This window comes from Melopsittacus undulatus, chromosome Z (assembly GCF_012275295.1).
Source record: "Melopsittacus undulatus isolate bMelUnd1 chromosome Z, bMelUnd1.mat.Z, whole genome shotgun sequence".
Classification (NCBI taxonomy): Eukaryota; Metazoa; Chordata; class Aves; order Psittaciformes; family Psittaculidae; genus Melopsittacus; species Melopsittacus undulatus.
In genome coordinates this window covers 13,917,047-13,938,663 of record NC_047557.1, presented here as the reverse complement: position 1 = coordinate 13,938,663, position 21,617 = coordinate 13,917,047, and the positions used below count along the sequence as shown (strand labels likewise).

Below are 21,617 nucleotides of genomic sequence, written 5' to 3'. Positions count from 1 at the left end.
ATGTTCCCCCACCTTTTCAAATGCATAAAAAGCTAATGCCCTTTAACATTCCATTTATATTTGATAGAAGTTGTCAGTATGACCAAAGAACACCATCTTAAGGTGTGTATTCTAAATTGACATGAAGCACAACCTAGCTTTTAGGGCAGACTGGAACTGACAACTTGAATTATGCATCAGATTGGACAGAATGGTCAGATTGAACAGCCGAAGATTTGTGGGACTGATCTGCACAAGTTAGGCATTTTACTTCATGTAAGGAAGATACTGACATTACATGATTATGTCATTATAAAAACTGCTGTTATCATAAATGTCTCTCCGTGTCTATTGTTGTGTACTGGAGCCTAATGAGCCAGTGAAAGTCCGCTATTCTATGCACAGAGGCCCTGTGATGACTGGGGGTCAAAAGCTAACACAAGGTGAAGACAGTTTGGGCACAACACTGCCAGTATTTGTCACTGATTTTATTATCATACCACACAGAAGCCCAAGGCTTATAAATAAACTGGGGCTTGGATGCTTCATCTACAACATCAAACACTATTTATGATTTATGACTATAAAGTATGCAACTGCTTGAAAAACAGCATGATCTGTAGAAAAGCAACTGCAACTGCATCTCTGTTTTGACACAAAGGAATGGACCCAACTACATACAGAGCCTGACTGAGGCAAATTCTGGCTACAGCAAATTTTTCTCGGTGTCCTAGACTACAAGCACTTCTGTAATGATAAAAACAACCCTGCAGCTGGACTGCATTAGTGTCATTTACAAGACCATTGGATAAAGTGGTATATGTTCCAGAAATATCCGTGGCAGGGAATTATCTCATTCTTCTAGCATATATTAATACTAAAGGTAGTCAAGAGTTTTCTGCATCCCACCCTTTACTGTAAAACTGAATTCTGAATGATTTTCCTGCAAATTTCAACTCCTTATAGAGAAAATGCTAACAAAACCAACTGCTATTTGTTTACTGTTGTAAGGGAAAACAATGAATTCTAGTTGATATCCCACATCTTTGGTGCTTATTCCTCACTAACAAACCTCCACTGAGGGACTAAGTTTCATTGCCATGGAACACTTGTTGAAGCAATATCTAATAAAAATTAATTAATTCAGATTAACATTCACTGTTTTTCTGCTTGCACACTAAAACACAGTACCCAGTTTAGGCTCACTGCTCTGCTATGCCCAATAGGCAGAAGGCAAACTGGTAGAGGCCTGGAGTGGGTCAAAGCCTCCCCTGTAAAATTTCTGGGTAAACCAGGAAAATCACTCAACTTCTTTGAGGGAAAATCACCACTGAAGTAGAGGTGAATAAAAGTCCCTTTTCATATTTAAGGCTGTGACTGGGCTTTCATGGATGTTGTGCAGTACATTATCTATTGAAATGTACTCTCCTTCCCCTCTACCTGCTGCCAGTCTGGAAAGGTGTAAAGGTGTAATTTGGAAAAGCTATTCCTGTTAAAGCAATTCTCAGCCTGGAAGTACAAGCCAAGGGATCTGAATGGCCCTGAAATCACCACACATCTCCCTTTGCTTGCACAGCATAGTATCGACCTGCTCTGCTCTACTTTACTGCTTTGGCTGCAGAGTGCACTAAGATCCTTGAATGAAAATCACAACAGAAAAGCAATCTACATCCACTGCAAGCCCTTAACACCCAACCCAAATTCCCATCATGGCTTGTTTTTAAAATGTGAGACACTCGTTTCTTAAAATTACAGCTCAATCCATTCAAGCAGTATATCCTGTGACTACTTTCTGGCCAATAGTGCTATTTGTTACAAGAACAGGCTTTCTGCTTCCTGAGACCATGTGGGGTTCTGCAATCTTCTACCAGCAGCATAGAGGACCACTTACCGTATATCCCGTAATGGTGCTTGCATGTTGCTTTGGCATCCTCCATTGCACGCTGAACGCTGTGCAGTTCAGTGAATCCAGAAGTATATCGAGAGGAGGTCCCAGCCTATCTGCTCAGAACAAAATGACAGTGTATGAGATGCCTTAGGATGTAAAACCACTCCTTTAGCCACCTGACAGGTATGCCTTTGAAGAAGAATAGACCTGTGCTGCCCCCATTCCAAGCTGTCAGCTGTAGCCCACTACTCAGATTTGAGCTGGATGCACCTTTTCCCTCTCCACCTCTGCCTTTCAAGGTGCTGGTAGGATACCTGGAGAGACAGGGCAAAGTGGGAGATCCCCTCACTCTGTGGCAAGCAGATGTTAATCAGCTCAGGACACCACACAGACACCTTCAGCTTCTCCTCATCCTCTCCCCCAGGCTTCACATATGACACCAACATCCTTGCATAAAGAAAACCAAACCAAACTCAAAACATGCCTCCTCTTCAGGCCCTTTCTACTTTGGCACAGGCCAAGTGACCCCCTTCATGGCCCACTGAGAGACTTCCTGATCACCACCAGCCTCTGCAACCTCAATTCCTTCACAACAGCTATGGATGGAAAGGGAAACTATTTAAGTAAGAAGCAAGATCATCCTGATGTGAAGGACCCTTCAGTCCCCACCTGCCACTCTTCAGATGCAGGTTACAGCAATGGGACCTCGTCATCATGCATTCAATGCTGCCACAATCAATCCTATCTCTCATCAGCTACTGTGGGAGGAGGGTGTTTTCAATGTGACCACACTTGTCCCACAGCACCTATCCATCTCCTTCTCTTCGCATGGTACAGGTTGGTGTTTCAGTACACTGGCTAACACAATACTGCAAAAAAAAAAAAAATGCTGGAGAAGAAGGAAAACCTGAGCTCCACATCTCTGCAACATGTTAGAAACTGCATTCTAACTGCAGCTGGAGAAAGGGCAGGCAGAGGAGCAATTCTGCTCTGTAACCTCAGCAAGATCTTTAACATAACTTCTCCAAACCACCATCATCGATGCTGTTGAAATCAAACACACCTAACAAATGACTGTAATAGAAAGCTGATTCAGACTCTGAGAAGATGCTGTAAACTCTCCAGGACCCAAAGACAGGGACATCCACACATCTATAGTGCTTGCACAGTCTGTGGCACAGGTTCAGCATCCTAGGATAGTCTCCCAAGAAGGGTTTGGAGTATAGCAGAGCTCAGAGACCATGTCCATAAGTCAGTATGGACATGTTTCAGTAAGGAAAGGAGTTCAGCCATATGGATGAGAACCAAACTATGCCATACTACTTGCTCTCTCGACCTTCACTCATTTGTTTTATTAGCACAAACTTAGTCACATGGATCAAATACCATGCATGATCAAAGATCATGTTTTGGCAAGAGACTTGCCAGGCTGGTCAAGGCAGCTTTACACTAGATTTGTTGGAGGAAGGTGGCACTGATCCATTCCAAGACTACCAGTCAGTTTTCAGAGCTTGTAATGAATCCTCAGAGTGATGCAGAGCTACTCCAGTCCATGAGTAAGCTTAATTCAGAGTTGGGCTCAGATGCCTCAATACAAATTCATGTGGTATAGGGAATAAACAAGAGACCCCATTTGGAGTACTGTGTGCAGTTCTGGTGTCATGGAACTGTTGGAACAAGTCCAGAGAGGGCCATGAGGATGATCAGGGGGCTGGAGCACCTCCCGTATGAAGATCGGTTAAGAAAGTTGGGGCTGTTCAGCCTGGAGAAGAGAAGGCTGCATGAAGAACTCATAGCAGCCTTCCAGTATCTGAAGGGGGCCTATAAGGATGCTGGAGAGGGGCTCTTCATAGGGGACTGTAGCAATAGGGAATGGGTTAAAACTTAAACAAGAGAAGTTCAGGTTGGATGTAAGGAGGGAGTTCTTTACTGTGAGGATGGTGTGGCACTGGAACAGGTTGCCCACAGAAGCGGCAAATGCTCCATCCCTGCCAGTGTTCAAGGCCAGGTTGGATAGGGCTTTGGGCTACATAGTCTAGTGTGAGGCATCCCTGTCTGTGGGTTGGAAGTAGGTGATCTTAAGGCCTTTTCCAACCCTAACTATTCTATGATTCTGTGATTCTATGATTCTATCCCTGCTTGGCCCTGGGGCTCTGGGCACAGCAGAGTACTACCTCTCGTGCTTACCTTCTGCCCTGCGCTCAGCAGTAGGTGAACCATACACCATCATATACCACCTGCTACTGAAAGGAGAGAAAGGAAGAGCAGCCAGGGCTGGAGTATCACTGTCTAGTTAAGGAGCATTTCACATTCAGAAAACATCTTTCCAATCTTCACAACACCCAGTGAGCAGGATTAGTATTAGAACTTCATGAGTAGTAAAAGAAAACAGTACTCCCTAACCACTCACTTTTAGCATGTTTGTGTTATCCTTGTTATTATTTTTTAGGAAGGCTCTATGAGACAAGTTTGCTGGGAGGCACAGTTGTTGAAGTAAAAAATTTTAACCAGCAATAACAAATACTCATATAAGGCAGGCTTCAAATTGGTATTCTGAATACACCAAAGGCCAATAAAATCATTTACAGAAAGTATTTGGTGAATAATTTGGAACAACAAATAAATTTGAAAATAAAAATGCAATCCATTTGCAGACTATCTGTAAACAGAGAGGCAACATCTGTTTAATAAGGAGCCACGCCATGAATTATTCACCCAGCCCTGCTAAACACTACTATCTCCAGTTTGCAGATGATGAAAAAGGCACAGAGAGCCAAATACTGACCTCAGTTACACCGGCATATATAAATTGTCACTGAAGGAGTAAATACAAACTTAAGCCAGGGAAAATAAAAGAGCTGGAGAGATCCATATTTCTATATTGTTTAATTCTCCATAGAAGTATGGGAATTCCCTGAACAGAACAAAGGCAGTGGTAGGAGGTGTGCTTGGGGACGAGGTGTAAGCACCATCAGCACCTAGTACTGTTTTTGCAAGCAGCCCCAGATGATGCTCAGCATCACATGATGGTTTGTGGAGTGTACAGGACCCAGTGTCACCACACCACTGCATCCTGCGCTCCCCATGACAAAACCATCCAATAAGTAGGCATGGGCACTCACCCTACCAGGCACTGCACTGCCTCCTTGTTAAACCATGAGCCAGGAGGAAAAGGAAAACCTTCGGCAGCAGAGTTATTTCTTGGGAAGGAGAGAGGGCAGAGAGGAGCATCTCATGCAGTGTGCTGGTCCCTACAGTCCTCCGCTGTCACCAATCCTGACCTTGTAGCTTGCTGATGTGCATCTGGGGATTCAGAGTTGCTTCTGGTTGCCAGAGTCCAGATTTCACACAACCAGCAGGAAGTAAAAAATGTCCATTTTGGACTGAACTTTTCCCTTCACAGTCGAGACAAAGTGACTGCGTGATCTGACAGAAGAAATGTTTATGCCACCAAGAGGCAGGAGATGTCATGGCTTTGAAACAGTCATGTTGCAACACAGCATCAAAGCTGTTTGTCAGCTGATCACAACTGTTCCAATAGGTATCACTGTTATGAACACATTATTTTGGGGTAAATGTGCGCTTGAGGTATTTTGCAAGATTTTACAGAACGTCATGTATTATGCCTCTAAAAATGGATATTAAAATTGGTCTAAACATTTACGTCTTTAAATCAAAGGTCATGTTTAGAATGTAAAGGCTAAAAATAGTTTTCAAGGGTAAAACTCTATGGATATTTGTAGTTCCTCCTACAATTCAGGTCAGAAATATCTCTCTTTTAAAAATTCAGCATGAAATTTCTGTTTATCTGATGCATGGTACAAAACCACAAAGGAGCCTGCTCCCCTCTGCATTCTGCTGGATGGCCACCTGCAAACTACTATACCTACTACTTGTACATACTCTGCAGATCTGCCTCAGTGATGATCCCACCTGCAAACGTCTTCTGCAGTGAAGGAGAGCTCTGCATGGGGATTAGCTCTGATCAAAAAGAGCAAGCAACCAGTCTATATAAAAATAAAATTGAACATGCTTTGCACAAAGTCATTCTTCTTTCTGGACCATTAGGGACAGAAAGCCTGATGAAACTGGTAATGGAAGCATACAAAGAAGCCATTAATCAAGGAGGAGCACTTTCAACACATATTATGACTGTACATTGTAAAAGTATATCAAATACAGGAAGTTAATGAGGATTCGGCTGTAGTAAAGAATGTTGAGCTGAGAATATTGTATTTACCTTTCTGCTTATAGCTGTTTTGTTTTGTTGCTTATAGATCTGTTTGGTTTTATACTTCTAAAAATATGCAAAAACTGCTAAACCAGTGAAGAAGTCACCAAATAAGCTCTCCAGATGAGCTAAAGAATACATGAGCCCTCTCCCTAAGATGGAGTTAATTTTACCATTTGAAATAATTAACATAATTTGAATTTTTGCTTCACAAAAGCCACTCAAAAATGTTAGAAAAACTTATCCTGTTGATAACGGTGTCATTTCCATTGCAGCTCCACTGCTACATGAAACAGCCTTTGCCCATGAAATAAATACCCATAGGCTAACCATCGAGGTGGCCATAGGCAAAGTGCCTCCTGGAAACAGTCCCCAGCCTCAGCCAGTCAATTGTACATCAGTACCTCAGGATGCTTCTTGAACTGAATCTGCCAACAATGATGTCACTTCCATACCTACCCTTGTGATTTTAAGAATTAGCATGGGTACTCAATGAGAACACTACCCACTGCTTCCAGCCTTACCATGCTGGCCTCATGTAGCTAAGGAGCAACCGCTTCAGACTGATGCTTTCCTCCAGTTATTTCAAGTTCCAGACAAGATCCTCCATCCTTCCAGTGATAAAGTGAACCTAAAATCTTACTACAGTGATGAACAGCTACAAGAAAAACTCAGCTTCAAAACAAATACATTTCTTATGTTCACAAGCTTCACATCTGAAGTGCTTTGGAGGAGTTGGATAAAGTTCATCACAGTTGGTAATATTACATTAGAGAAAATTTCAAAATCTATTGAAATATTTACTTAGATTAAAATAATACTGACTGAAAATGGTACTTTTTAAAATATTAATTATCTGAAAGCAGTTGGGTTGGAAAATTTTCTTTTGGAATTTTAATTATATTTTGCATTTCACTTTCTCTTTCCTATTTAGATATTTGTGTTGTTTCAAGGCATGCAGGTAGTCACAAGTACTTACAGGTCCCGAAATAATACAAAAACAATTGTCTAATACAGTTCACATGCAGTAATATGGCAATTTATTTAAGGGAAAATGGTTGGTTCATTTCATCTTTACTAGTTTATGGTTTGGAAAATAAAAAAAATTATTCAACATATTCTGTACTGCTATTAATGGTGGAGTATAGGCCAATGCAATGAGATAACCATTTCATTATTCTACTTTTAAATCTCTGTGGGTAACAGCTAAGAGGTACTGACTGAAGGATTCCTTATTTTCCAGATCAATGTGTCTCCTATTTCTATTCAGTGAAAGAAGAGAAATTTGTTGACAAAATGCTGCCTACAATAAATCTGGAGAGGCACTTTTTACAATGGCATGTATGGATAGGACAAGGGGTAACGGCTTTAAACTGACAGAGGGGAAATTTAGGTGAGACATTAGGAAGAAATTCTTTACCCCTGGTGGTGAGGCACTGACAGAGGTTGCCCAGAGAAGCTGTGAATGCTCCATCCCTGACAACATTCAAGGCCAGGCTGGATTGGCTTTGATACATCTGGTCTAGTGGAAGATGTCCCTGTCCATGGCAAGGAGTTGGAAATGGATGAGCTTTAAGGTTCCTTCCAACCCAAATACTCCCTATGAGTCTATGGAATCATAGAATCACAGAATCATAGAATGACTCTGTGAACACAAACAGCAGTAAAAACCCATATGAAAGAAAATTCAAATTAATTCTAAATTGAAGTTTTCAGAGCAAAACTTTTTCCATAAAGAGAAATACCTTTTGATTTGTTTCAAACATTATTTAATTCAGTCCATTAAGTCATAAGAAAAAAGTTCTATTGAAATAGCATTTTATCATTCAAAAACCTGTTTTCAAGAAAGAAAACCACTCCTTGAAGTGGAACAAAATAAATTGTAGCACATTCACTCTCTCACTGAAATATCGGTGAAATTCTAATTTCTAAAACAATAAATAGCAATAAGGTTTTCTCTTGTTTCCCTTCTTTTTACAGACTGACCGAGGTTATGCAAACACTACAGTGGAATGAAGACAGCATGATGTTCTGGAAAAGGTCAGGAAACCCTAAATGAAAAAAATGTGCCATCTTTTAATCTCTTTGAAGCATTTTCCAGCTCTCATTGCCCAGCAGCAGTATGCAAGAAAGAAAGAATCTCCCAGCCACACAAACTGCAAAGGATGGTGACTTGAAACTGGAAAATCTCAGCCATTTTCTCCTGTTCCTGCACCCTGAGTAGCAACAACAGAATGGAAAATATAAAAGAACAGAGAAAGCTTGACAATTGCTGCTCTGAAGGAATCAACTACCACTTCTAGTGTACTAGATTCTGGTAAGAAGAAATCAACTGGATCACTTGCATGCTACCACAGTGAGCACTGGTGCAGAGCTGCAGGTAGTATAGCCCTATTGGGGCACCACAGTTTTGATCCAGACCATGGTGTACAAACTTTGGAGATACTAACCTGAGCTCAGTTTAGTGATTTAAAAATACTGTAATAAATACAATGGAAAAAAAACCCCTCAACATTGTAATAATAGAAGGCTAGGGGCCATGAGACGTTTTCTTGATACAGTATATGGCATCTGTTATCTGCCCAGGTACATCTGAGGTGGCAGTCATGGGGGTATTTATAGCCCAAGGAAGAGGACTGGAGGAGGCAAAGCTCAGAATTTAAGCTACAGTGCAGCACAGCGAATCCCATTAAAAACAAACAGGCACAATGTCAGTGGTGACTTTATTGCGGCTTTTCCTGTGTTGCCATGACCCTGCAGATATTGGAAAAGAAGGGCAGAGGTGGGATGCCCTGCTCCCCTCCCTGCTCTCTTCCCCAGAGCAAGGCTCTGCTTCCAGGAAAGCTCTGATGCTTCAGGGAGAATAAAGGCAGCAGGGGAGCTCTGGCCAGCACATAGTGGCTTTCAGGTGTGGGAAGGAGAAGCAAAAGTTGACTTTTTAAATTGTTTAAGAGCTAGATAATGAAAAAACTCTTCTATCTGTTCATAGTTATGCAGTGGAACCTCTTTGGGGGAATTCCTGGTACTGAAGAGTATTAAAAGCAAAGAACACCACTATCTCTGAGCAAATGTCTAGTTTACACCTGTCCTGCCTTTGTCAAGAGGGACAGCCAGGGCCATCTCTCAATAACTTACAGGCTTGTGTTTTTAATAACTACTGAGGAGAGGCCAGTCTGACTAACACAAGCGCACACTTACATAATGCTGTATCTGCATCTGAGGTAAGGTGGCAAGATACTTCTTGTAATGGAAGCACTTTCCACTTGCAGCACAAATGCAGTATAGGGGTCCGTAAAAAGCCCCACTAAGACATTCCACTTGCATCATCTCAGGTGTATTTCTGAAAGCCTAGTTTAAAATTTAGTGCTCTCACACATAAAACCAGGCTTGTGCTTCTGCTATTGAAGCCCCAGTGCTGGGTGCTGGCTGTCCTCATTCCTGATGCCTCTGCAGAAGAAAATGGTAGCCATGTTCCTGGAGACAAAGCAGAAATGGGGATCACCTCTCCCTGCTAAAGCCTACAGGCTGCTTGGATGCAAAGCTCAACATCTTTCTTGTCATGGGATTTCCTGGCTGGGCTGGGACCTGCCTTGTCCCTGAGGCTGTCCCCAGCAGCCAGTGGGCTGCTGCTAGCCCTGCCTGTTGCCAGAGCCCTGCATGCCCTGTTGCTGCCTGCATCCTCATCAGCTACCTCACCAGTTTTCAAATAACTGTCTCTGAGGTGTAACTTAGGTGTGGTGTGAGAAAGCAGCTGAAATCAAGCTATGGCATGATACCTTAGTAATCAGTAGGATGGGCTAGATAAGAGCCAGCATGCCAATAGCATCCCCTGGCGTCTCCTCTGACCCCATTTGCCTCCATGACTTTCTATACTGGAACTACGTTGGGAAGAGCAATAAATTAAAAAGCCACTCATCTGACAGGCACTGGTAGGTTTGCATATGCTGCCCAGGTAAGACAGACCCAGTGAGCCACAGGGGAAATGGCACCCAAGGAACACTGCATCATCTGGGTTGCAGCTTCATCTTGCCTGAGCAAATAGACCAGCCCACAGCCAGTGGCAAGGGCAAGGTCTCACACCTCTTGCTCTGCCACATCCTCACCCCTCCAGCTTCTTCCTCCAGGCACTTCCCTCCACCTTCCCACCCCAGGGCTACTCCCTCCCCTTTTGCACTGATTTAGGTGTCATCTAAGAAAATTCAACCCACTTCCACCAGAAAGAAAAAAAAAAGAATAAAAAGAGGCTGTTCTCTTTTCTCTTGTGGCCCATGCATCTGAGGTGCTATGAAGGACAAATATCAGAGGAGCTCCAGAAAATATGGCACTCCAAACACTACTGGAAGCAGGGAAACATTAACAAAGTTGCCCCCTAAGTCTTAGGCATTGTTGATGAAAATAAACTCTACAAAGCAGGCTATTTCTCTTCTGAAATTAAATGACAAAAATAAGGATAAAAGTCAGTCTGCTACATTTTCTGAGCATTTGTAGCATAAGTATAACACATAAAAGAACCACATATGAGAGACTTTGTGTTTATTATGAAAAAACAGCTTCATTACATAGATAAAAGATACATATAAATAAAAAGGCCAGATAAACTGCAGAAATGTCAAATAAATATCTTGAAAATTTATTTTTCCATCGATCAATATCAGTTAAAGGTGTATTTTTCATGTGTTCACTAGCCAAAACTTATTATCTTCAATGGGAACTATGGTAAAATTGTTCATGCTACTTGAAAAATGTTCTTGATGTGTCTTAATCTCTTTGCTTTATCTACTACAAATTTCTCTCTCACTGATACACAATACAAAACAGCTCTTGAAGAAATAGCTTATTTGTTATAAGAAACGAAATTCAAGGCAAGCTTCTGGAAAAGGGGTCAGATAGAAAAACCCAGCAATTATGGACACATACACACAAAGATTAAAGTATAAAGAGAATAATGATAATCATGTGACAAACAACAAATGTGGAGGGTGTGGATAAGACATACAGCATCTTGGGTTCTGACAACTCCTGTGACTCCTGAGGAATTGTTTTGAAGCTCATTCTTGGTGGACACAAACAATCTGGTCATGCCCTAGAGAGTACCACAAAAATAAAGGTGTGGGTTGGTTATCCCTGAGGTTTTGGCACAGGCCTCATACATCTACACCAAATGGTAGCAACCTTTCACTGAACATCTTTGCACAGATCACTGCTAAAGCAAACACATGCTTAACCATAGAAAGCAGAGCAGTTGGTCCAGCTGGTGTTTTCAGTCCATGACAGAATGGAGGACAGCTAAAAAGAAGCTAAACACAGGATCTCAGACATTTTCAAGGCACGCTTACAACAGCCTGCAAAAACAGAGAGAACATGAGGCTGGAAGGCACCTCTGGAGATCATCTAGTCCAAAATCCTGCTCAGAGCAGCCCCAACCATAGCAAATAGCTCAGGAATTTGCGTAACGAGTTTGTAATATCTCCAAGGATGGAGACTCCACAACTCCTTTGAGCAAATGCTCATTCACCCTCACAATAAAGAAGTTTTTTCTAATGTTTAAATGGAATTTCCTGTTTTCAGTTTGTGTCCACTGCCTTCAGTCTTGCCACTGGGCACCTCTGAGAAAAGCACAGCTCAATCTTCTTTACTTACCCCATCAGATATTCATATACAACAAGAAGATACTCCCAAGCCTTTTAGTCTCCAGGCTGAATGGTTCCTTTCAGTCCCTCCCCATACCAGCGATGCTTCAGTCCTTTAATCACCTTTGTGGCTCACTGCTGGACTCTCTCCAATGTGTCCCTGTCTTCTCTTATACTGGACAGCCCAGAACTGGACCGAGTACTGCAGATTTGCCTCACCAGTCTCAACAGTGAGGAAGAGCCATGTCCCTTGACCTGTTGGCAACACTCCTAACACAGGGCAGGATGCTGCTAAATTTTCTGTGGCAAGGGCACAAGGGCTGCTACAGCCCAGAAACCCTAACCTGACTGGAGAAACCAGTTCAATTGCACCTGTGATTTTACTAAAGGCTGCTGAAGGCCAGGTCAGGGAGGAAACCTGGCATCATCTCAAGGAGCAGGAAATTCTCATCCAACTCAGTTCCTCCATAACAAACAGAATAATTTCACTACCTTCTGCAGTCAGCAAGTCCCTCCATTCACCAGCAGTATCAGTAAAAAATACAAAGGAAATTCTTTGTCTCTACTAAGTGGCTGGAGTATACATGCTTTTTAAACCTGAATCCCTGCACTAATTTTGTGTGGAGCATGGCTGTGTATCTAAACAGTCAGCAACAAGCTGCAGGATGTGAAAGCTGGGAGAATGATTGTGAGGGACAAAACCTTTATTGTTCAAGAGACAATGAGACATGGAATATGTGTGAGCATGAAGACCAGATACATAAGGAAACAAACACAAATGGCCTAGACACTGTTGTGATGTCCACAAAGCTAGCATCTAATACTCTCTAGTCATCTCAAAGCATTCTCTGCTCCACTGGCACATCGGTTTCTGCAGCCTGCAGAGTATAACTCTTTGGCCTCAACCCATGCCAGTGCTGCCTCACCGCGCAAGCTATGCCCTTCTCTTGACATCAGCTGGTTCAAATGGCTTGTTCTTTTCCCCTTTCTGCCAATTTTAGGTGCTGTCCAGATCTCTGTCCAAAAGTGACTGGAAGAATCCCTTATATTCTGCAGTTTTCTTCCTCCATCCTCTCTGTGATCACTTTGCCCTATGGCTTCACAGAGGTTTGAATGGCTTGAACATTATCATCTCAGCCTACTAAGTCTTTTAGCACATATATAGAAAGAGTTGGAATTCTTGACTGCATCATACCATAGCACTGCCATTATGACAGCTCAATTAAGATGAGAACAGTAGCAACCTGCACTCAACAAGTCCATGTATGAAATGGAACATCATGAAATGGGAGTGGGAACTAACATTTGTCTCTGTGCATGGATGGAGTACCAGCTGCAATGTCACCATCTCTGTAAATAGTTGTCTTCATAAAAAGACTGCTTATTTTTAGAAACACGTTGCCTTCTCCTGTGATTATCTAGAAAGCAGAATATGAAATAGAGCTCACATTCTGTTCCAAGCAACAAATTCTGGCTTCTGCTATCTCTAATTAAAATACAAAAGTTTTGGTCCAAGGCACTTACTTTCCAAGATGTACACTTTGACAGGTTTTGTTCATGTGTTTTTTCCTAAAATGATCTTCTAGTTGAAATTTCTTATGCATGAAAGAATTTCACTTGAGTGAAATTCTCTATAATCTTTGCCCTTAGGATTTTTTTAGAAGGTTTTTGAGCTCAGCAACACAAAGCCAGTCTTGGTTTTAAACTTTGTACGTGCAATAATGCCTCTGACACATTAGAAGAATTGGAATGATTTCTGTATTTGAAAGCAGCCTGCTGAACATTCACAAGATGCTCATTTCCCTCATTTTAGAAAGACAGTTCAAATTGTAAGTTCCAAATATACACAGGTGTTGATATTTGAGTGTATCATCATTTTCACAGGTGCCAGAAATTTTAAATGACTTTAAAAACCAAAAGAAGTGTTAAGAATAATCTGTCCTGTGACTCTTCCAGCCTCAAAGATCTTTCTGCATGAGTTATACCAGTGTGACTATCCTCTGAGGACACAGAGAAACTCAAAACCTCTTGGTGTCTGCTTTTGATGAGAATTGCTGTTAATGCAACTGCTATTTGCACTGTTATTTTAAAAGTGTTTATTAACTATAAGGCTAACATATATAAGTGGAAAACCACCCTTTCACCATTTGGTGGTATACCCAGAAAGCCGGGTGCAGAATATGTTAGCACCAGCATGTGGTTTACCTCTTCTGCTTTCAAAAATTCTCCAGAATAACTTTTGGCAATGTTCAAATAAAAGATATTTTCAAGAAAACAAAGCCAGTGAATTTTTACTGTCCAAGTACATGGCAGCAAGTCACTAACTTGGTTTCTCTTACTGCCCCATAGATGTCCTTTTCTTTTGGAATAAAAGGCTCCCTAGGTCAATATTGTGTGAATTTCTCTTCCATTGGAGGCCAGTATCATAGAGTCTTCCTCATGAGTTATTCTTACTCCTGCTCTCAGCAGAAGTACTGGTATGAACTTCTTCTATTTCACACTACAGACCACTCACTTGCAGAGTTTATGGATCATCACACACTGTATCATTACTTAGATCTGAGTTAGTTACCTGCTTGTGATGGAGCTTTTCCCCTAAGCCTCCAATTTTCAGTGGCTTATGCCCTTCTGAAGCAGCTACTTTCAAAGATGAATTTGTCTGTGCTTGTTCTCACCTTAGTAACTCTGCAAAGTCTAAAAAAATAACATTCATCTTTTGCTGTGGTCTGGATATTCTCATTATCTATACTATAAATAACTAATTTAGTTTTCACATGTAAGCATCTCCGTTAAAGTAAAAAATAAATCAAATCTTGCCTGTTCTTACCCAAAAGTGTTTCATTTTTGTTGGAATTAATTATGAAGAACAGGTTTTGTGCTTTGTTGCGTTTGTGTTTGTTGTTTTTTATTTTTTTTCCAGACAGATCATTTGTTTGCATAGAAAACTGTAAGGAAATTTTATTCAAGATCACATAGCTAATGCAGACCTCATATGTGCCTGTGATTTGAAAAGTCTTCTGTTACATGACCACAAACCACCATTGCACATTCCCTGATAAATATTGCACCAAATGGTACGCTCTTTTATATATGAACTAATAAAATTTGCAAAGACTTTTCATGGTAATTTACTCAGATTACAGGCATCTTTGATATATTTTAATAACCTTACACTTCATTGTGTCAGAAAAGCTGTGAAAAGGTCCTATCAGTCCTGCTTTGAGTCTCCACCATGAAACAACAATATTAGTAATCCTTTATTTATTATATTCAGTAGGACGACATTAAAGGGATATAAGCAGAGTCAGGCATAAGACTGAGTCCCAACACAAGAGTGATCTGAGGAATGATAAACTTCCAAGTATGCTGTCAGCTGACTGATGAGTTTGTGGGGCACTGAAGAGATGCTATCCACTGAAATTTTATGTTTTATGACAGCAGAATACTCTCCTACTCCTTAGGATGTCTACAAATCCCTACCAGTAAGTCTAAGAAGGTGAATCTGATCTTTGGATGTGCCCACTCTTAACAAACTGTACACAGTACACAGTGCTGTGTCATGTCTAGTCCAGTGTCACTGTGTATCTACTAGAGAAGACACAAGGCGTGATCTGAGATATGGAGACATTCACTCACCTATTATTACTAAAGTAATGACTAGTAGTCTTGGCTAAAATAGGGGTACACCTGTTCTGAGCACCCTAAAGAAGCCCTGTTACTGTCTGACATGTCTTGATTGGAAAAGGATAAAAGCACAAAACCATTGTAACCCCACTTTGAAAACTGAAAATCTGGCCTGGGAAGGACTGGTAAACCCTTAAAGCAAATCTGTGACAGCCTCAGAATAAAAAGATTTCCAAAGACTCGCTCTAGTGCCTTAACTCCAAAACAAACTTTCTTCTCCAAAGCATCACTGTATCTGGTACCTTGTACCCTTGTATCTGGTATAAATACATTTCCACCAATTTTTAAAAATGCCCTGGCTAATTTTACCTTTCTGAACACTGGTGGAAGTCTCTCTAGTAGTTTTAGAGGTCGCATTGGCAAATGGTGCTCAAGTAAAACATTTATCAGAAGTTTCTTTTTACAGAAGAAGATAGCAATTTCAGTATAGAAAGCAATACATTTTGCTAAAAGTAAGACTAACTACAATCAGAAAACATGCTACAAAATGAGTGATTAACAGTGTCATGCTAACTAACATGCTCAAGTGAAATAATTCAGTGCATTCTCATTGCTGCCCCGGAGAGTATTAGAGCCATGCTCATTCTTGAATAAGTTGGTGATGGGATTGACGAGAGCTAGCAGGATTTACCAAAGTGCAGACCCCAGAGGTACTAGAGCAGGTCCAATCAAAATGAAAATGTCACACAGTGTTGTGACACAACTTACACCCAAATGCAATAAACAGCAAATACATATATAATCTGTGTTTGATTGATTTTACTGTCATTGGAGACATAGAACAGTGTAGTCTGATAGTCCCAGCTTTGGCATATGTCTGAAACAATAAAAGAATGATATTATTCTTCCCCCATATAAATTATTCACATCTTTTTTATTAGTTTTAGCTCACAGATGTGCACTGTCTCTGCCAGCTCTGCTGCTCCTGCATTAGGAATCATTCAGATTCAGACTCATTTCTTTCCTCAGACACCTCACATTCAGCAGCAGATCAACTTCACCCCTGCAAGCTTTCCATGTGGGGTTTATCTTGACAGTGAATTACAACTCATTCTACTGTTGCTCAAAAAAAAAAAAAGTAATGTTTAAAAACTCAAGAAAGCACCTTTTTCCCCAAAGACTTCTACATTTTCCATATCTGTAGACCTGATTTTCAAGGTATTTTGATACCTAAATAGGACTAGACTTTCAAAAGTGTTCCATATCCAGCAGCTCTTACTACATAGCCAGATTTTCTAAAGAATTTAAGTATCACAGTGCCAAGTTCTTTGGAAAAAAAAAAAAAAGTAATTTACTTAGTGCTGACCAGGGATATGGGCCCTTTCAAAAATCTGGCCCTGATATTGAGTACTACACTCTTGAAAAGTCTTCAGACTCTAACTAGTCAGACTCCTTCAGCATTTACACACAAGGCCAGTGATGTCTACTGTTATGGACATCTGGGAAATAAATACAATATAACCCAATTCTTTATTTATATTAGCTGGCAAGCATAATAATCATAATAATAAAGGTATCCTAGGCATCAGGTATTATTTTCTCTGTGCAGACTGACTCAATCGTTTTAATATCCTACAGGGCACTGGAACTTGACACAGTTACTAAGAAAGTAACAATGCAATATCGTGCAACAAGTTCAGGCCATGAACATACATGGGAAATTAACTAAGTGGTCTGATCTTTGCCCTGTAATTCTCTAAAATCACAGAACCATTAAAATTCAGTTATTATTATGTTTATATTAGTAGTAGTATTACACACCAAGGGCTTGGCTTAGACTTTCCAGCCTTCAATCAAGTGACTGAAACTTGAAGAAGCAGTGAAAACCTGCATCTTTGCAGAAGGCTAAAGCAAGCAATAATGTGAAAGCAGCAGAACAAGTGCCAACTTCTGAGAGTACAAGATTTAGAGAATCCCTGCCTGATCTGTTCCCAGCTACATTATTCACCACACGGTGTCTATAATTTGTTTTAAACCCTTCCCAAAATGTCTGTCATCCCATTTCCTCATTGCCAGCAAATGTATCATGTAACTGTAAATAAATGTTCAAATGAGTTTAGCAGTCATCAGGATGTTTCAAATTTGAGCAAGACAGCTTTTTCCCCTTAAGTTTAATTTAAGGAGCTGCATTTGTGGCCGTTTAACCCTGTATTTAATTTTTTTACTTTCAAACAGCTTTCTCACTCATTTCTTGGGATTGTAAAACTGATCTTTATAAGCTGAACCCTGAACAAAAAAACCTTGGAAAAACGAAGATGTATTTGACTATCTTTTTTCTTTTGACCAACAGGACCTCCCAGTCATATTCTGGTATTGAACTGTTTTTATCACTTACCACTTCTTTCTTGATATAACCTTTTCTTTTCACCTTAGTTACAATTCCTGTACAAATCTCAATCCTTCTGTTATTAAAAGGGCAAAGTGAAGGGGGGAGGGAGGGGAAATCTAAAGAACTTTTAATTATGTTATTTCTTCTTCAACCATTGCTTTTGGATGTGTGAGTAAATAATAGCTACTTTTCACTTTTAATTGCTCTGAAAAACAAGGTAGACTACCTTGTCTGTATGAGCTACCTGAACCCTATACCTGTTCTCAGTGTTTTGACAGCAACATTTTACAGCAGGGACCCAGTCATGAGATTCTCAGAAGCCCACATACCAAGAGCCCTTGGCACAGTGCAGATGGATTTCAAATCATAGATGGCTGCACACAAATTGTCTGGGACACTTCCCTCTTCAAAGACTGCTGGAAGTGGATTTTCAAATGTTTGCACAGATTCTGAAAAAATTGTTCCCATATAAATTTTAGCAAAAGAAGTAGAAAAAGAATAATTGAATAAGTCAGTGAACCTGAAATAATGTCAGTGATTAAAAAAACAAAAATAACATAAACCATGTCTCTAACAAAAGTAAGGTAAACACAATATTAGTGTATTAATTCATCTCCTCCACAATACTATAGAAACTTGTTCCCAAGCTTTAAACTGTTTTAATTTAATGCATGGGAATACATTTAATCTAGGTCTGACACTCTGCTGATTAGGGGAAACAAGTACACCAGTATGTAGAGGAATATTTACAAATATCTACACCTTTCCATAACAAACTTCACATATATAGTATTTTAACATAAACTACAGATTGTCTCATTCACAACTACAGTCTGCTTCATTTCCTCAAGTACTTAATGGTAGCTATTATGACAACCAAGGATCATGGAACTAGATCCTTAAGAGACAAGGTCAGACCAGTAAAATTAGCCATCTGTCCAGTAAGGGCTTTAAGCTCAGGCTGTATTTAAGTATTAGGTTTCCAACTGTACAGGCCTTTATTGTTTTATTTTTTCTCATAAGAGCAAAAGAATGCACAATACTGATTCTAAAAAGCAGCAATACAAATCTTGTATCACTGTGAAATATTTACAAAATGGGTGTGAAGCTGCAAACACTTTGTGAACTGAGGCAGAATTTACTGAACTTGTTATATGTTTTCCATTGACCTGATCACTGTGAACTCAGAGATAAAGACTCCAGGATATTCCCAGTGCCTGTGACAGTCTTGGGCATCACTATTTCCTTTTAGAATCACAATTTTTCAAGTATGCAGAATGCTAAACTTCGCCACACACTGCGCCCCATCTCATTGTTTGTATTTTACCTTACTGCTTCACACACTGCAGGTTACAGAGGCTGTAAAAGCTGCTCAGAGTCCAGATTTTTAACTTTCAACCACTAAGGACCACATACTACCACCCTGATCAAGGTGCAAAACCCTGTGACAGCTGTGGGAACTCTCCCACAGCTCACAAGTAGCGCTCAGACAGAAGCAGAACTTAGACCACTCCACATCATACCTGGTACGCAATAAGTACCTTTTTTCCTTATTAAATTATTTTTTCCTTAGCCATTTTTCTCTCACATTTACTACTCCATGTATCGCGTTACTGACTACCACACACAGAAATGTCACAGCAAAAGCACAGCCCTGACGACAAGAAACCTCTGACGGGCACAGGGGTTCACCTTGCTCCTAACTCAGCTCACGCAGCACCTGAAGCATGGACTTCAGGGAAAAAAAAAAAACGGATAATTTTTTTTCCAATCCCTCCCGCAGTAGCGGCAGTCGAGTCCTGGTCTGTAACTTGGGTGAACCCACCGGCACGGGTGTTAAATGCCGGAGAAAATGGATCGCTGGCTGGTTCTGCAACTTTACCGCTTTCAGTGGCACATTCCCTGCCACTGCCTGGGCATCCTCTCTCACCCCCCGGTGGGGGGGACAAAGCAGGGGCTGCAGGGAAGGGCAGCGAGCTGCGCTGGCCCCGCCGGCCGGACCCACTGCGGGCTGGGTGCGCCCGGAGCTCACGGGCGAGTTCATCTCACACGCGATGGGACCCACCGCTGCCCGCCGCGGAGCCCCGGCTGCGGGCCCTCAAGCCAGCGGCGACTCCAGTTTTAAAGGGACGCGAAACTTCGCTGAGTGCAAGCGCGGTGCAGGAAGAGGGCATCTCCCGCCCTGCACCGACAGCCGCCCTACCTTGCCGGCGGGGGATGCTCCTCCGCGGCACCGCCGCGGACCCGAGGCACGAAGCCAGGAGCAGCAGAGAGGCGAGGCAGCGGCAGCGGTAGCGGTGGCGGCAGCTGCCCGGCACCTCCATGTGCGCCGCGTTGTCCCGCCGGCGCCCGAGCTGGGAGCTGGGGCCGGCGCGGAGCGGAGCGGAGTGGAGCGGCGGAGCTTGCACCCGCGCCGGGCAGGGTCGGGGAGGGAAGGAAGCGAAAAGAAGGGAAGGGAGGGAAGAGAAGGGGGGAGGAGGCTGGGTCCGGCCCTTTGATGGGATTACTGCCTCGGCGGCCCTGGGCACGGCTAGGCACCTCCCCCCGGGGCGCCGCGGCCCCAGCCCTGCGCTGACGGGGTCCGGAGCGTCCCCTGCCCGGTGACCCCCATACCGGTGGTGCTCCGTCGTCAGGCCGGCCTTGCCCGGGGGGTGGACAGCCGGGACCCCCCCAGCACCCCGGGGGGATGTCACCCATTCCTCAGCAGTGACACCCTGCCCGTTCCTGCCCGCTCCCCGCCCAGGGGCTGGCCTCGGCTCCCTCCCGTCCTGCGGGACCCCAGCGCGGCTGATCCTCTCCCCGGGACATGGGCATTGACACTGGGATTCACAGTTTCTTCCTTTTTTCCCCCTAGCTTCCTGAAAGAGACAGGGCTGAAGTGAAGACAAGTACTGGGTAAAGGAGAACCTAGGGAGAGGATTCTGTGAGGAAGTTGTTGCTGAGTTAAGAGGATAAATTAAGTCTAATCCCCCCATATGGAGGCTGAGACCCATCCAGCCACTCAGACTAATATAGAAACCCCTGTGGAGATTAGAGGTGATGGGGAGGGTTAGGGGAGGAAGACAGGGAAGCTGCAGAGCTTGAGGATCTCATGAAAAAACAGGAAAAGATGAGCAACAAGGAGCCCAAAAAGTCCCTTCAGAGCAGTATAGCATTGGTGGGAAGGCCAAATCTCTTTGGTTCAGTATCCTATCTTTGGAGTTTAACAGACAGAGGAGGGTTCAAGAAACTTCCTATTAAGCAGATGTGGGATTATCTGCCCTCTGCTTTAGGTCTCATTCTAATCTCGGTTAGTTGGAGATAAATTTAAATCCTGAAATACCAGAGTTGTTATGTCTTGAGTGTTTGTGTGGGCTTTGTTTTGGCAATGAGCTTCATTTGTTTGTTTGGTTGTTCACTTTGATAAAGTTGAGTGGGTTTGATGTCCATATAAATTATGTGTGTTTATGCAACCCCTTTTTGAATCATATTAACTCCATAACACTGATACTCTGTTCAATGAGTTCCAGGCTGTAATTTTATGATGTTTGGGGGAAAAAAACCGACAGAGGGAGATCAGAAGAAAAGCTGTTTCTCTGTGGGAACAGTGCTGAGACGGGAAAATAAGGAAAGCTGTACCATTTGGGGGTACAAGAGGAGACAGGAAATGGTGATAAAGTCCTTTTGGACATATCAGAGGAAGGGAGTTGGAGGCCATGTCCCGTAAAAGCTCTGCAAGTACCTCAGGAAGAAGCTGTAGGGGGAAACCAAATCCTCACAGGAGATGGTGGAGAAGACAGCCCTTGTGTCCCTCAGGGACACAGCAAGGAGATAGAAGCCTGATCTCCTCAGAAAGGGCAGCATGTGAGTTTTAGAGTGATCCCCACAAGGAGAGCA

The 21,617-nt window shown here is 42.2% G+C and overlaps 1 protein-coding gene across 1 annotated transcript in view; it reads right to left on the bottom strand.

Moving 5' to 3' along the window:
- The window catches only part of EGFLAM (EGF like, fibronectin type III and laminin G domains), a 79,953-nt gene extending 59,798 nt beyond the window's left edge, over positions 1 to 20,155 (bottom strand). The window contains exons 1-2 of the mRNA XM_034073060.1: positions 19,945 to 20,155; positions 1,871 to 1,980 (exon numbers count right to left, since the gene is read on the bottom strand). Of these exons, the coding sequence (XP_033928951.1) occupies positions 1,871 to 1,980; positions 19,945 to 20,065 (231 nt within the window). The 5' untranslated portion in view covers positions 20,066 to 20,155. The remainder of the gene's footprint in view (positions 1 to 1,870; positions 1,981 to 19,944) is intronic.
- Positions 20,156 to 21,617: the final 1,462 nt, after the last annotated feature.